Source organism: Dreissena polymorpha, chromosome 4, assembly GCF_020536995.1.
Source record: "Dreissena polymorpha isolate Duluth1 chromosome 4, UMN_Dpol_1.0, whole genome shotgun sequence".
Taxonomy (NCBI): Eukaryota; Metazoa; Mollusca; class Bivalvia; order Myida; family Dreissenidae; genus Dreissena; species Dreissena polymorpha.
In genome coordinates, this window is record NC_068358.1 from 23,915,081 (window position 1) to 23,929,404 (window position 14,324).

At 34.5% G+C, this 14,324-nt stretch overlaps 2 protein-coding genes across 2 annotated transcripts in view; one reads left to right on the forward strand and one right to left on the reverse strand.

The window, feature by feature from the left end:
- LOC127879191 (uncharacterized) lies at positions 1-9,507 on the reverse strand. The gene is made up of 4 exons (XM_052425890.1): positions 9,368-9,507; positions 7,568-7,718; positions 6,588-6,699; positions 1-4,284 (listed from the first exon to the last, which is right to left on the reverse strand). Exons 1-4 carry the CDS (start codon positions 9,423-9,425, stop codon positions 4,183-4,185), a joined length of 423 nt encoding a protein of 140 aa, XP_052281850.1. The 5' UTR covers positions 9,426-9,507; the 3' UTR covers positions 1-4,182.
- Positions 9,472-14,324, forward strand: part of LOC127879182 (nucleolar protein 10-like) — a 20,235-nt gene continuing 15,382 nt past the window's right edge. The window contains exons 1-2 of the mRNA XM_052425871.1: positions 9,472-9,639; positions 14,233-14,278. Coding sequence (XP_052281831.1) covers positions 9,574-9,639; positions 14,233-14,278 — 112 coding nt within the window. The 5' untranslated portion in view covers positions 9,472-9,573. The remainder of the gene's footprint in view (positions 9,640-14,232; positions 14,279-14,324) is intronic.

A 14,324-nucleotide genomic window follows, 5' to 3' on the forward strand; every position in this document is an offset into this window, starting at 1 on the left:
TCGTATATCAAATTTATTTTACAGTTACTGTCACATTTCAAGAAACTCATTTTCGAGATTAAAGAATAATAATATCATGAATACAAATGAGAAATGGAGGATAAGACTGACGTATCAATTCATGCAGAGAAATGCATAGACATACTATTAACAAACTGGTTAGCAAAGTCAAAATTGTAAAGCATTTTAAAATCTTATTATTTTAGAAAAACTAAAATAAGACAGAAACAAAACCATTTATAAAATAGCACCAGAACATGAATTTTTTGTAAGGTTTCATAAAAGCAACTAAAATAAAATAATAAATTCCATTGAACAATTATGATAAGTAAAACATGTATAAACAAGAGATGAGTTTGTCAGAAACACAATGACCCCTATTGCGCCGCTTTGAAGCCATAAATTTGCCCTTTGACATTGAAGGATGACCTTGACCTTTCACCACTCAAAATGTGCAGCTCCATGAGATACACATGCATGCCAAATATCAAGTTGCTATGTTCAATATTGCAACAGTTATTGCAAAACTTTACTATATTAAATTTTTTACCTTTGACCTTGAAGGATGACCTAGACCTTTCACCACTCAAAATGTGCAGCTCCATGAGATACACATGCACGCCAAATAACAAGTTGCTATGTTCAATATTTCAAAAGTTATTGCAAAACTTTACTGCAAGGTTAAAGTTTTGGGACAGAATGACAGACAGACAGGCCAAAACAATATACCCCCAATCTATTGATCCGTGGGCATAAAAAGACAAGACTATAAAAAGATAAAAAGAAGTATAATATAGAAACGCCTCAAATTGATTAAAGAGACAAAAAATGTACAAAATAGTAATTACAGCATAATGTAAAAATCACAATGTTATAGCTTACAGAGTCGAATGTGGTTTCCAATAATTGACAAGAGTGTCCGCGGTCGGTGGCATATGCCCCCCCCCCCCCTTTAATAGGGCTTTGAACTAGTAACCCCAATTTCAATAGGGGTCATCTACTGTCCAAGGCGAATGCACATGTGAATCAGTAAATTTGTATACGAGTTATTGATTGGAAATGATTTTCACACTTATTGTGACAGTGACCTTGATCTTTAACCTACTGACCCTATTTTAAAGGGGTCATCTACTTTCCAAATCCAATGGGCATGGGAAGTATCTTCGAAGAGGGGCATAATTAATGAAGTCAATATTTATAAGTTCTTTAGTTTGGTTTTAAAGCTGAATAATATTACAGGAGAAGAAAAAGCAAATACCATAAACTATATATAAAAGGATAGTCCCTTTGATAGAAATGAATTTTCATGCAATAAGGTCTGCTAAAAGAAAAACGTTGGTGATGCTGTATAAATACTGTTGCAATTTTGTAGATAAAATCATTCATTAGGTAAGAAGTGACAGATTGTCAACCCAAGAATTATTAGTAAGTTTTATAAAGTTTGAAGTTGAAACAACATAACCTTGTAAAAGAGGTACAGGATTGAGAAATATGTAAGTTATACATGACAGTACTATACAATACGCCTACAAACCATAAAGTATATAACAGAATATATATGTACGCCTTACATCGTAATACAAAGGTATAATTGTACAATATATCCACAACCAACATACATGATATAAATACTGATTCTGCATCCTTTAGAAATAAACTTCAGTACAACCGTGTATATTTATTCAAGTACAAAGGTAAATGAATGTAAACAACACATGTCATTACCAACCCAAGCAATTAAATTTAACAGCATTTGTAACAAACATTTAAACAACAAGATATGTGTTTGTCAGAAACACTATGTTCCCTTTTGCACCGCTTTGAAGCTTTATATTTGACCTTTGACCTTGAAGATTGACCTTGACCTTTCACCACTCAAAATGTGCAGCTCCATGAGATACACATGCATGCCAAATATCAAGTTGCTATCTTCAATATTGCAAAAGAAATTGCAAATGTTAAAGTTGGCGCAAACAAACAAACAAGCACACAAACAAAGCAACAAACCAAAAGACCGGGCAAAAACAATATGTCCCCCACTATAGTGGTGAGGGACATAAAAAGGGTAGAATGTAGGTAGTAGTTTCCACTAGGACACAAATTCAGCAATTTTCCTTAGGTATGGACACCTACTTGGAAACAGGGAAAATGGTAATAAAGGCTTATACATATTGCTATTTTATCTTTGCCATGTAAAAAGTGACACTTGTGAAACAACAATTAAAACCAGTGAATTAAATCCCCAATTACACCAAGATGCACAGCAGACAATGTGCATACTTATGTTTAAGCAGCATTACACTCTTAATTTGTATGTAGGAATTTCAGTAACTAAAAATGTGTACAAATATGTTAAAATTACATATAAGTGACATATAAATTAAAAGCAAATTGTTTTTAAAACAAAGCCTTAAAAATTAAAGCAACAAAAGTATTGTTGAACACTGAACATAACATTACAAAAATAATGAAATAAGTAACCATGAAGATGAATTACAAACCAAACACAAAGTGAAATGCCCAATGTAAAACCTGACAAACTTTATAAATAAGCTGTAAAAGATATTGCACAACTTATAATAACTTAATTATTTACTGACTTATTTATTCAACATTTATTGACAATTTACTTAACTTTGTGACAATAAACAGCAGTTACAGACACCTACCAGCAGCAGCAACAACTCTTTAACATATTTTTCATAATGAAGACTATGATGTCAAAAAAACAAAAACTAAGAAAATTTTGTTTTAACTAATTTTGTTTTAACTAAAGCAGTAAAGGTAACTGCTATGTCATCCGCAAACAAATACTACAAGAACATCCTGACATGTTTGTAATACTGATTTTGAAGGATACTTCAATGAACTTAACCAATGCAACATCTGATTACCAAAAACAGATATTTTAACAACATGTAAAGAAAGTAATATCTATTCTTAACTAACAAATTTACTTACTAAACAGCATAGGATAAAAAATTAATAATTCCATAACATAGTGGGTCCAAAGTAATGCTAACTCACTGTTATGCATTTCACAAGATGCTATTTTATCTTCCTAGTTCACAGAACAATCAAAATTTAACATTCAGCTGAATAGCAGAAAGACAATAACGAGTGGGCCAACGACCCAACGGTACTCAACTTAACTGCCTCCATAATGTTAAATGGACTCAAAGCATTTTTAAAAGGGCCAACATATCATTAGAAAGAAAGTATTATAATTCGGCGAAAAATGTGACTTCTAGTGTTCACAAATTATCAATAAAGTCATATTAGGATCCCCCTCTCTCACAACCAACCAAGTTTTTCAATTCACTGGAACCGCTTTCATACTTGACAGAGTTATAATTAGAAAACTTGAACAACAGTAATATCTAGAGTGTTCAAAAGGTTCAACTATAGCCATATTAGGAAAACTGCTTTTCCCCTTGAAGGCTATGTTTTTCAATAGACCTGATCCATTTTCTACAAAAGCTGACACATCATTAAAGGTTGACGACACATGAAAAAACAAAGAAAACCCGACAAAAGGCAATTACAAAAGCTCACCATGAGCATGCTGTGATCAGACATTTTTAAAATGCTTAAATATTTAAGCTATAAAGAGTTAACATAAACATTTGAATATTTAAATGAAACATCTTATAACCATGAATTTAACTAATAATAAATCATAACAATAATCATGAACACTACATGCATAAACACATCATGAATGAGGAAATCTGCAGTACAGATTCAGTAAACATTTAAACTTAAATTTTCTTTTAAATGCACATGAATTGCACTTCTCCTGAAATCAATCTTCTTTGTGTGTCTAAAACACTAGAACTTGTTATATTATTGAGGTCAATGATTTTCTTACATTTACATCTTTTTCAATCATTAGACATCAGAATGGGAAAACTATTGATCACTTCCATAATAAGTAAATATATACATTCTTTCTTTTTTGCATACATGAATTCTGAAGTTAAATTAAATGTTATTTTATCTATTATTATTGAATATCTGAAACACAACTCAAATGTATAAAGTGAAAAAAAACAAAAACAATTTGTACGATTAACAGCCTTTTGGAAACACTATCTACTAATATGAATAATTACAACACACCAATAGGTGTTTGTTTCACTATACGTAAGGCGGAGTTTGCAATCACGTTGTTGCTCCCTCTCAATCCTCCTCATCTTCAAGGTCAAGGCCATTGTCAAGTTCAGGGTACCAGGACTTGTTCTGCAGCTTGCACAGGAACAGAAGCAATCTGTCTTCATCCGCCTGACAATAGAAACACAAGCATACCACAGGGGTTTGTCTTCATCTGCCTGACAATAGAAACACAAGCATACCACAGGGGTTTGTCTTAATCTGCCTGACAATAGAAACACAAGAATACCACAGGGGTTTGTCTTCACCTGCCTGACAATAGAAACACAAGCATACCACAAGGGTTTGTCTTCATCTGCCTGACAATAGAAACACAAGCATACTACAGGGGTTTGTCTTTATCTGCCTGACAATAGAAACACAAGAATACCACAGGGGTTTGTCTTCATCCGCCTGACAATAGAAACACAAGAATACCACAGGGGTTTGTATTCATCCGCCTGACAAAAGAAACAAAAGCATACCACAGGGGTTTGTCTTCATCTGCCTGACAATAGAAACACAAGCATACCACTGGGGTTTGTCTGCATATTTTACAGATCCATCTTTATTTATATCTTGAAATTTAAAATGTTTCAAAGTGGTATTAAGTTTGCTACATAATAATTGTTTTGTTAAGTTGTTTGCAATAATTTAGTCATTGCTTAAATTTCAATGGATTAACAGTGGTAAAACTCCAAAGTTGAGAATAGCCATGACATAATCATAATGGCAGGAGCGCATGTGATGCCATGATAGCATGCCTACTGGAGAAAAATTAAGTTTGTGTTTGGCGCATTACTCAAAACATTCAGTACCCTAGTGGGAGTGGGCTATATAAACATCAATTATCTGTTTGTCTGGGTAAAGAGAACACAACAAGAAGGCCAGAGGCCTACAGTCGTTCACCTGCGAATACGGGGAACTGCACTGCTCTAAGCAACTTTTGAGTTGCTTCTGAAACCATTTTCCAACTTGGCCAAGATATCAAGTAGACAGTTAACAAGATTTTACTAAAGCCATATAAGAAAAAATGCCCAGCCTCCTGGCGGCCATATTTTTTAACGGACCAGAACCATTTTCAAACTCAGCTGAGCCATCATTAAAACAAATGTTCTGACCAAGTTAAATAAAGATTGGACAAAAAATGTTGTTAGAGTGTTAAAAAGGTTTTACTATAGCCATATAAGGAACAAGAGATGTGTTTGTCAGAAACACAATGCCCCCTATTGCGCTGCTTTGAAGCCATATATTTGACTTTTGACCTTGCAGGATGACCTTGGCCTTTCACCACTCAAAATGAGCAGCTCCATGAGATACACATGCATGCTAAATATCAAGTTATCTTCAATATTGCAAAAGTTATGACCAAGGTTAAATTTGAGTGTCAGACACACACATACTAAGACAGACAGACAGACGGACAGAAAAGACAGACAGACAGACAGACAGACCAAAAACAATATACCCCCGATCATTTAATCCGAGGGCATAAAAATGTCCAGCCCTCTGGCAGACATTTTTCAACAGATGGGAACCATTTTTGAACTCAACTTAGATATCATAGAACAAAGGTTCTGACCCAATTTAATGAAGATTGGACTAAAGATATGACTTCTAGAGTGCTAACAATGTTTTACTGTAGCCATGTAAGGAAAAAGGCCCTGCCTCCTGGAGGCCATATTTTTCGATGAACCAAAACCATCTTCGAACCCAGGCAAGCTATCTTTAGAACAAAATTGAATGTTCTGACCAAGTTTCATAAAGATAGGTCCATACATGTGACTCCTAAGGAGGTAAACAAGGTTTTACTATGGCCATATAAGGATAAAAGCCCCACCTCTGGCGGCCATGTTTTTTAACAGACTGAAACGATTTTCGAACTCATCCATATCATTAGTGATTCGAACAATATTCCTACCAAGTTTCATGAAGATAGAACAATAAATGGAACTTCATGAGTGTTAAAAAGGTTTTACTATAGTGATATTAGGAAAAATACACCGCTCCCTGGTGGCCATGTTTTTCAACAAACAGAGACCATTTTCAAACTGTTTTCATTAGGACAAATCTTCTGACCAAGTTTCATGAAGATTAGACAATAAATGTGGCCATTAGAGTGTTAACAAGACAAATGTTGACAATGCACAACAGGTGACGCACAACAGAGTGAACAGACAAAAGGTAATCACAAAAGCTCACCATGAGCACATTGTGCACAGGTGAGCTATAGACCAGTAATAAAAATAACTTGGTAATTTTAAGCTAAGTAGAAAGCTTTCAGCATATTGTACAACTGATTTTGCCATTTAACCAAAGTTGCATGCAAATCTTTCAAAAGGCTTATATTAAGTAGTGTACATAAAATAAAAGCTAAAATATAGTAAACCATCAAAATCAGAGCATCAAATATGACTGTTTGATGATGTACTTACTTTATAATAGCTCTTGTCACTGTCGATCTCATGGGGCAGTTTCCGTACTTTCAGCTGGAAGTTCTTGCCTTTCATGGCATCTTTCTCGCCATTCACTGTTACACACAGAGCCCTGCCAGTGCACAATCATTTCCTATATTATACTTGTCAAACTTGTATTGTACTCTATCATCTATGAGTGTGCCAGTATTAAATATTGCCATCAGGTTTTTAAGCATTTTATATCTCCTGCAGCAAAGCAAACACATTTTTCCATGTTGTCTTTTTAACAATATATTTAAATAATAGCACACCTAAAGATCTAACAATGGGACTGCAATTTTATTGTTGTTTTTTTTTAATTGTAAATCACTTTTGCCAATTTCAACCAATCTATTATCAAATTATTCTACAAATGCTTTAGTGTATTCACAGTATTAACAATTGAACATAGTGTAAGCCTTTTCATATAAACATCTTTTAATCAGCTGAAAAAAGTTGTATGCACACCTGCCGGCAATTGTGAATTTGGGCTAAAATTCTTTGAAAACACACACTATTTTTCATGTGATGGGGGCCCTATTTGAGATCAATACTGACAAAATAACTTACATCATCTTCACAGATTACAACAAAAATATCTTATGATAGCCTGGTAATTTTAAATTTAATGTATAAGATCAATCAAGATAATACAATTTACAAAAGTTGACAGGCAGGCCAATACAATATCATAAAATATAATCAAATTTGAAATACAACTCCCAGTCAGACATTGCAGAAGGATTGTTCTTCTACAAATTGGGTAAGATAGATATGAAATTGTTGGCACATCGCAGTCAAAGAGAATCAATCAATATTCTTCAAGTATAAGGCCAATGCTATCAAGTATGTGATCAACTTAACCATGCTTCACTTTGATTTAATGAATCATAGCAAACAAATTTTCAGTGAAGCAGTTCTTCACTTGATTTTTGTAATATTTATATTGTACAACATACTGATTCTCAAATACAACTTCCACTTTGGCGTTGGAAGCTTTTTTCACCATCTTGGGTCTCAGCCCATGTCTCACAATGTCCCGGCTGATTGCAAGGTTCTTAATGGCTACTATAACACGTACATAGCCTTCCTTTGTCTTTTCATCACAAGCTGAAAATGGAACATAAAATATAAAAAATAGTTTGAATCAATCCTGTTTCGTTCCCTTAAAATAATTATCATATTAATAATTATGTATGATCAAATGCCTCTTTATTTTATAATAATTTTTGAAAAACAGAAATCTAGCTAGATGGAAATTTCTTGAGAAGTATGTAGGAGCTTCCAGTCATTATTTAACAAACAGCTGTGAGGGGTTAACTATTATAGGGACTTATTCATAGATAGTAAAACTGAAAATTGTGCTATTTGGTAGTGCCCAAAAGTAAAAGAAAAGTGACTTTAATAGAGCAAACTAACATAAATGACAAAGAAACATTATCAAAAACATGTGAGTTGTCATCGTATAAAATAGATGAAATTACAAGGTTTTAAATGCAAAAAACACATTAGTTATTTTGATTTTTTCTGTTGTTTTTGTACAATTTCTGTTAACATGAGCTTCATGATCTGTCAGGATGGTCAAGAGGTTCGTCTTCTTCTTCTTCCCATTAATTGAAGGACTCCTCTGAAGCATTGACGCAATTTGACTATTGAATGAGTCTTTGGCCTGGGTAGAACCAGTACTTGGTGTCTTTTGGGGAGATTGAAAGAACGCTCCCACAGTGGGGATTGAACCCAATACCTCCTGATCGCTAGGCGGACTGTCAACTACAACACTGCGGTCTTGATAACCTTTTAGGTTAAAAGCCTTTTGATCTTAACCATCTGATGACCTGGGTTCAAATTGGCTTAGATTTACTTATTTAATCTTTTTTAGGCTACAATAATATTCATTTATATATAATATCAGAGCCCCAGCTGCCATTTGTAATTCTTGACAGTGGCAAAATAAATTAAAACAAGGGACAAAATTGTCACAAAACCAGGTTTTCATTGTGAAAAAAAAATCTGATAAAGGGAGAAAACTCAAACTGAACTTTTGAAATGAACAAACAAAATTGACCCCCTTTGTAAGTTTGTTTTTTAAAAAAATCTATTTTTAGTCGTGGCGACCTTGACATAGGAGATATTGACGTGATTCTTTCGTGCGACACACCGTCCCATGATGGTGAACAAATGTGCCAAATGATTTTAAAATGTCACAATGAATGACATAGTTATGGCCAGGACAAGCTCATTTATGGCCATTTTTGACCTTTGAACTCAATGTGTGACCTTGACCTTGGAGATATCGACGTAATTATTTCGCGCGACACACCGTCCAATGATGGTGAACAAATGTGCCAAATGATTTTAAAATCTGACAATGAACGACATAGCTATGGCCCGGACAAGCTTGTTCCGCCCGCCCGCCAGCCAGCCCGCCCGCATTCGCCAATCTAATAACCAGTTTTTTCCTTCGGAAAACCTGGTTAATGATGGAGAATGGGTGGTGAAAGTAAATTTTAAGCAAGCAAGAGCCCTGATAATGTTATACTTGACATTTTTTTATTGAAGTTATTTTGTTCAAACTTAAGAATTTAATGACATCCTTCAGAAATGATCATAATCTGTAAACAAATCAATAATTATTAGTCCGAATTATTATACCCGAATATACTGCCATTAAGATACTGTTGATTTATTTTGTTTACGTTGCATGAAATATCTTAGAGAAAACGAGTTTAAAATAAGTAATTTAAAGCAAAATTTAATACCATAAGCAGGTGTAATGTAATCAATCTTCTCATGTGATTCTGTTTCAGTTTCTGCCATTGTTGTTTTCTAGCTTCCGCTTTCAGGGGAGCTTACTATTGCCGGATAAAATAGAGGAGTACATCACTAATTTCACACCGACAACCGGAAACAGCATGGAAGTTGTTTTGATGAAAAAGATTCAAGAAAAGTTACATTTGTAAACAAGATGCAGGTTTCAACGCCAAATAATGTGAAAATATACAACCTGAGTGCAGGGAAATCATTACCTGAGGTATTATAAAAACATCAATAGAAATAATATTGTGTTCGATGGTTGATCTTGTTTAAAATAAATTTCTCCAAATGAATTGTGTTTACTTCATTTTTGACCTAAATCTAAACAGTGAATGTGTGATCTAATGTTTGTGACATTGTCATTACGAGGTTTGGATTGCCAGTGAGTCCAAATTTTTGACGCTCTTAAATATAAAGCTACTTTTTATATGGGTAATATTTGGAGCGTACAAAGGGTGAAAGACCAATTATGTGGTGGGAATTTTTTGTTCTTTGTCTATATTGTTGCGCAAGGATTTTGTGCGCAACATTCAAGCCCCGATATAAGACACTTAATAACAACGGATTGCAATAATATTTACATACCTGTGTAGAAAATTCATTTCTCGATAATGTTCCGTAAAAATTATGTAATGACACTTTGAATTTTGCACGCCTGAGCAATTTAAATCCAACCACTATTCAATTTTTCAATATCTCTCGATTCGCTCGCTGTGTAGATATAAATCGATAACACGACCTCGATGTAAAGCATCTGGTTTAAAGTGGAAGAATAAACAGCGTAAAATACAGTTTGCGTTCGTCTGTTTTGGTGCAGCGCGTTACATAGTAAACCGATGTTATACTTTTCTGGATTAATTTAGCATTGTTTTTTTTCTAAATTGACAATTAGAAAGTTCTGAAATAAAGTACATCTTTTATTTTTATACTTTACATAAATAATATTGATACAGATCGTACAGTATACCGTCCTTTGTAACGTAGAATGTAAGTACATAAAACAACACAGACAGAGGTGCGAAAAAGACATGCATAAACACTTCCTGAAACTTAGAACAGTGAATAGAAACTGCACCATATCTGTTTTGAACATATGCTTATTAAATCGACAAAGATTAGCATACTAGATCTAGTTAGGTAAAAGTCGGTGTTAAAAGCTCATGTTAAATAAAATTACGCGTTCACGTTACACCGTAATGCCTTCTTCTGATTGGTTCATATTTAAATCAGTTTCATGACATGGCTACAGGTCAGTGATTGTTTTGCGATTTAAGCAGAAGTTTAACTGAAGAATTTATGCCTTTCTAACTTCGAATCGACGATATTTGATGTAAAAATGAACTTCTGAATTAAAACTGAAAGAGTTGGTAATGTTATTTTGCAATTTTACGCAAATTGATGAAAATTTAAACTTTCTGGTTTCCACCACAAAAAAGGTCCTTCAACGATGAGACGTTCCAAAGAATTTAGCCCATATAAAAAGTATCTCTAAATTCTTTGCGCGTCTTATAAATGAGACTAGATTGACAGTTTAATAATAACTTAACGTATTCTACTTTTCGAGACAGACATGAATTTACATAAAGATCGCGGTGGTGTAGTGGATGAGATGTCCGCCTAGCGATCGGGAGTTTGTGGGTTCGCTCCCAACTCGGGGAGCATTCTCATTATCTCCTCCATAGACACCTATTACTGGTTCTTCCCAGGAAACGGACTCGATAATGTCCCTCTGCCTATAATGCTGTAAAGGGCGCTTGGCAGTATATAGATAGATAGATACACAAACTGTTGTGTCAAGCTGTTCACTCATTTAATCCCTGTATGGTAGGTGCTTGTTGAGAAGTGGGTTCTTTTATGAGTCCTGGGTAGTGAGATAGCTTGAAATCCCTTGATAGAATGTTGGCTTATGATGCAGTAAATTGAGTTTGTTACGGAAAACGTTTTGGCACAATCACTATTGTTTTGATAATAAAAAATCTACAAAAACTGCTAAATATTGTTATCACAATTTGATATGTTCTTATCAAATATTTCCTCCTTGTTCAATCCAATAGTGTTTCTAAGTAACACAAAATCGTTTATTTATGAGTATAATCCATACTTACATTTTTTCACAAGAAATTAACCTCCCCTGCTATGTCAGTGTTAAGGCTTTTTAGAGCATGTAAATCTTGAAAACAGTTAACCCAGTCAGAATTCACAGCTCAAGTAGAACCTATTTTCAAGATGGCGGTTCGACACTATCAACACAATTAATTATTTATTATTATCACAGACGATAAAGATTTGAAAAAAACAAACAAAATTAAAGACCAACTAGAAATGGCGCGGCAGAGGCCGACGCGTATCCCCACGCCGCATGTTTGACCCAGGGGGCGCCCCAGGGTTGATAATGGGGCCATGCATAGTTGAGATTGACCGTATTGTCATCAGAGATGTTCAGTATCAATTTTAAGTAAATCGGTGTAGAAATGAAGAATTTATAGTAAAAGGCAACTTGGGTGGACGTGGTCTATGTTGGCGAGGGCGCCCCAAGGTTGGTAATGGGGCCATGCATAGTTGAGATTGACCGTATTGTCATAAGAGATGTTTAGTATCAATTTGAAGTAAATCGGTGTAGAAATGAAGAAGTTATAGTAAAAGGCAATTTTGGGTGGGCGTGGTCTATGTGGGCGGGGGCGCCCCAGGGTTGGTAATGGGGCCATACATAGTTGAGATTGACCGTATTGTCATTAGAGATGTTCAGTATCAATTTGAAGTAATTCAGTGTAGAAATCAAGCAGTTATAGTAAAGGGCAATTTTGGGTGGGCGTGGTCTATGTGGGCGGGGCGCCCCAGGGTTGGTAATGGGGTCATGCATAGTTGAGATTGACCGTATTGTCATAAGAGATGTTCAGTATCAATTTGAAGTAAATCGGTGTAGAAATGAAGAATTTATTGTAAAAGGCAATTTTGGGTGGGCGTGGTCTATGTGGGCGAGGGCGTCCCAGGGTTGGTAATGGGGCCATGCATAGTTGAGATGGACCGTATTGTCATAAGAGATGTTTAGTATCAATTTGTAGTAAATCGGTGTAGAAAATGAAGAAGTTAAAGTAAAAGGCAATTTTGGGTGGGCGTGGTCTATGTGGGCGGGGGCGCCCCAGGGTTGGTAATGGGGCCATACATAGTTGAGATTGACCGTATTGTCATAAGAGATGTTCAGTATCAATTTGAAGTAAATCGGTGTAGAAATCAAGAAGTTATAGTAAAAGGCAATTTTGGGTGGGCGTGGTCTATGTGGGCGGGGCGCCCCCGGGATGGTAATGGGGCCATGCATAGTTGAGATTGACCGTATTGTCATAAGAGATGTTCAGTATCAATTTGAAGTAAATCGGTGTAGAAATGAAGAAGTTAATGTTAAATAACATTAAAAAATGAGTGAAAATCTCTGACCTGGCCCCACCCCAACCCCCATAACTTTTGACCCAGGGGTCAGATCAAAATTCCAAATAGTGCAGGGTCGCACATATGCTCATAGCTACCATGTGTGTAAGTTTCAAGGTTCTAGTGCTTATAGTGTAGGAGGAGATAGTGGCCAGGACAGACAGACAGACGGACGGCGGAGATAACCACAATATCCCCATGCTTTTCAAAAAGCGTGGTGATAATTAAAGGTTATTAATGTGTTTATAATCATTCATAGACATGTATTTATAAATTATTTTTGATGTAACATCTTAATGAAAATTCAGCAAGCATATAGCATAATATATAATCATGACATAATAAAAAAATCCCAGTTTTTCATTTTTTTCCATAGATTTTATGGTTGATTTCAAATGCTAACTTAACTGGAAAATGCAACAAACACAACAGAGGTCAACCAAATCTTGCAAGTCTTTACAGTTTATTGAAACTTTGGAGGGTACAAGTACATTGGCAAAATTCAGACTTTTTTACATTTTGAAAGCCCATAAGACAGTATCAATAGATTGTTCATGTTCACAATTTGAACACATGATGCATTATTTACACATGATAACCAATGCATTACATCAAGCTCTATTTAAAGGCATGTATTTTGTATGTCCATATTATTCAACTTATACAAAAAGGTACAATCAGTACAAGTAACCTTTAAGCGTTATAGAAATCGACCTAGAAACACGTTTTTAAGAAAGTTTGATATATCTGAACTTTTCACCAATTAACAACACAAATAAAGTAAACTTATATATTTATAAATCAGAAGAGTTGGGTGTTAACATTAGTCAATGTTTTGTTGAATGTCATAATTAATGCTCCAATAGGATATAATTCATCATTTTCATTATAAACAAATCAGATTCAACAAAAGAAACAATTTGATACCAAAATTGAATCACATAATTATTATACATACTAAAAGAAATAAAACAGCATACAGCTTATTTTACAAATATAATGAATGTATATGCAATTGCCTACAATGTCTTCAAGAATAGATGTAATTAAGCATATTCAAAAGTGCTTAATATGCAGGTTCATAGTGCTTATTTTTGTGTTTGCTAAAAAGAGGGCCTAGTGGTATGATGAAACGTAAAATAGATTACTGCCCTATTTGTTTTTGTAATACATATATACATGTATCAGGCATGGCACTTATTCTGTTATGTGATACATTTTGTCAGATAAGCACACACAATCATATTATAACCATTACTTTTTGTCTTACATTTCTTACAGGTTTTAGATTGTCTTTTCTTGTGAAAACAAAGTATGAATTTTAAAAAAACTGTTGTAATAAGTGTATCTCTTAACCTAACATTAAATTTTGACGTATGCCTTACAGTGGCTATCAGACAGAAAGAAAAGGTCGCTTCAAAAGCAAGATGTGGGTAAGTGTCTTTGTTAATTTTATCAATTATCATATTTTGCCAAAGA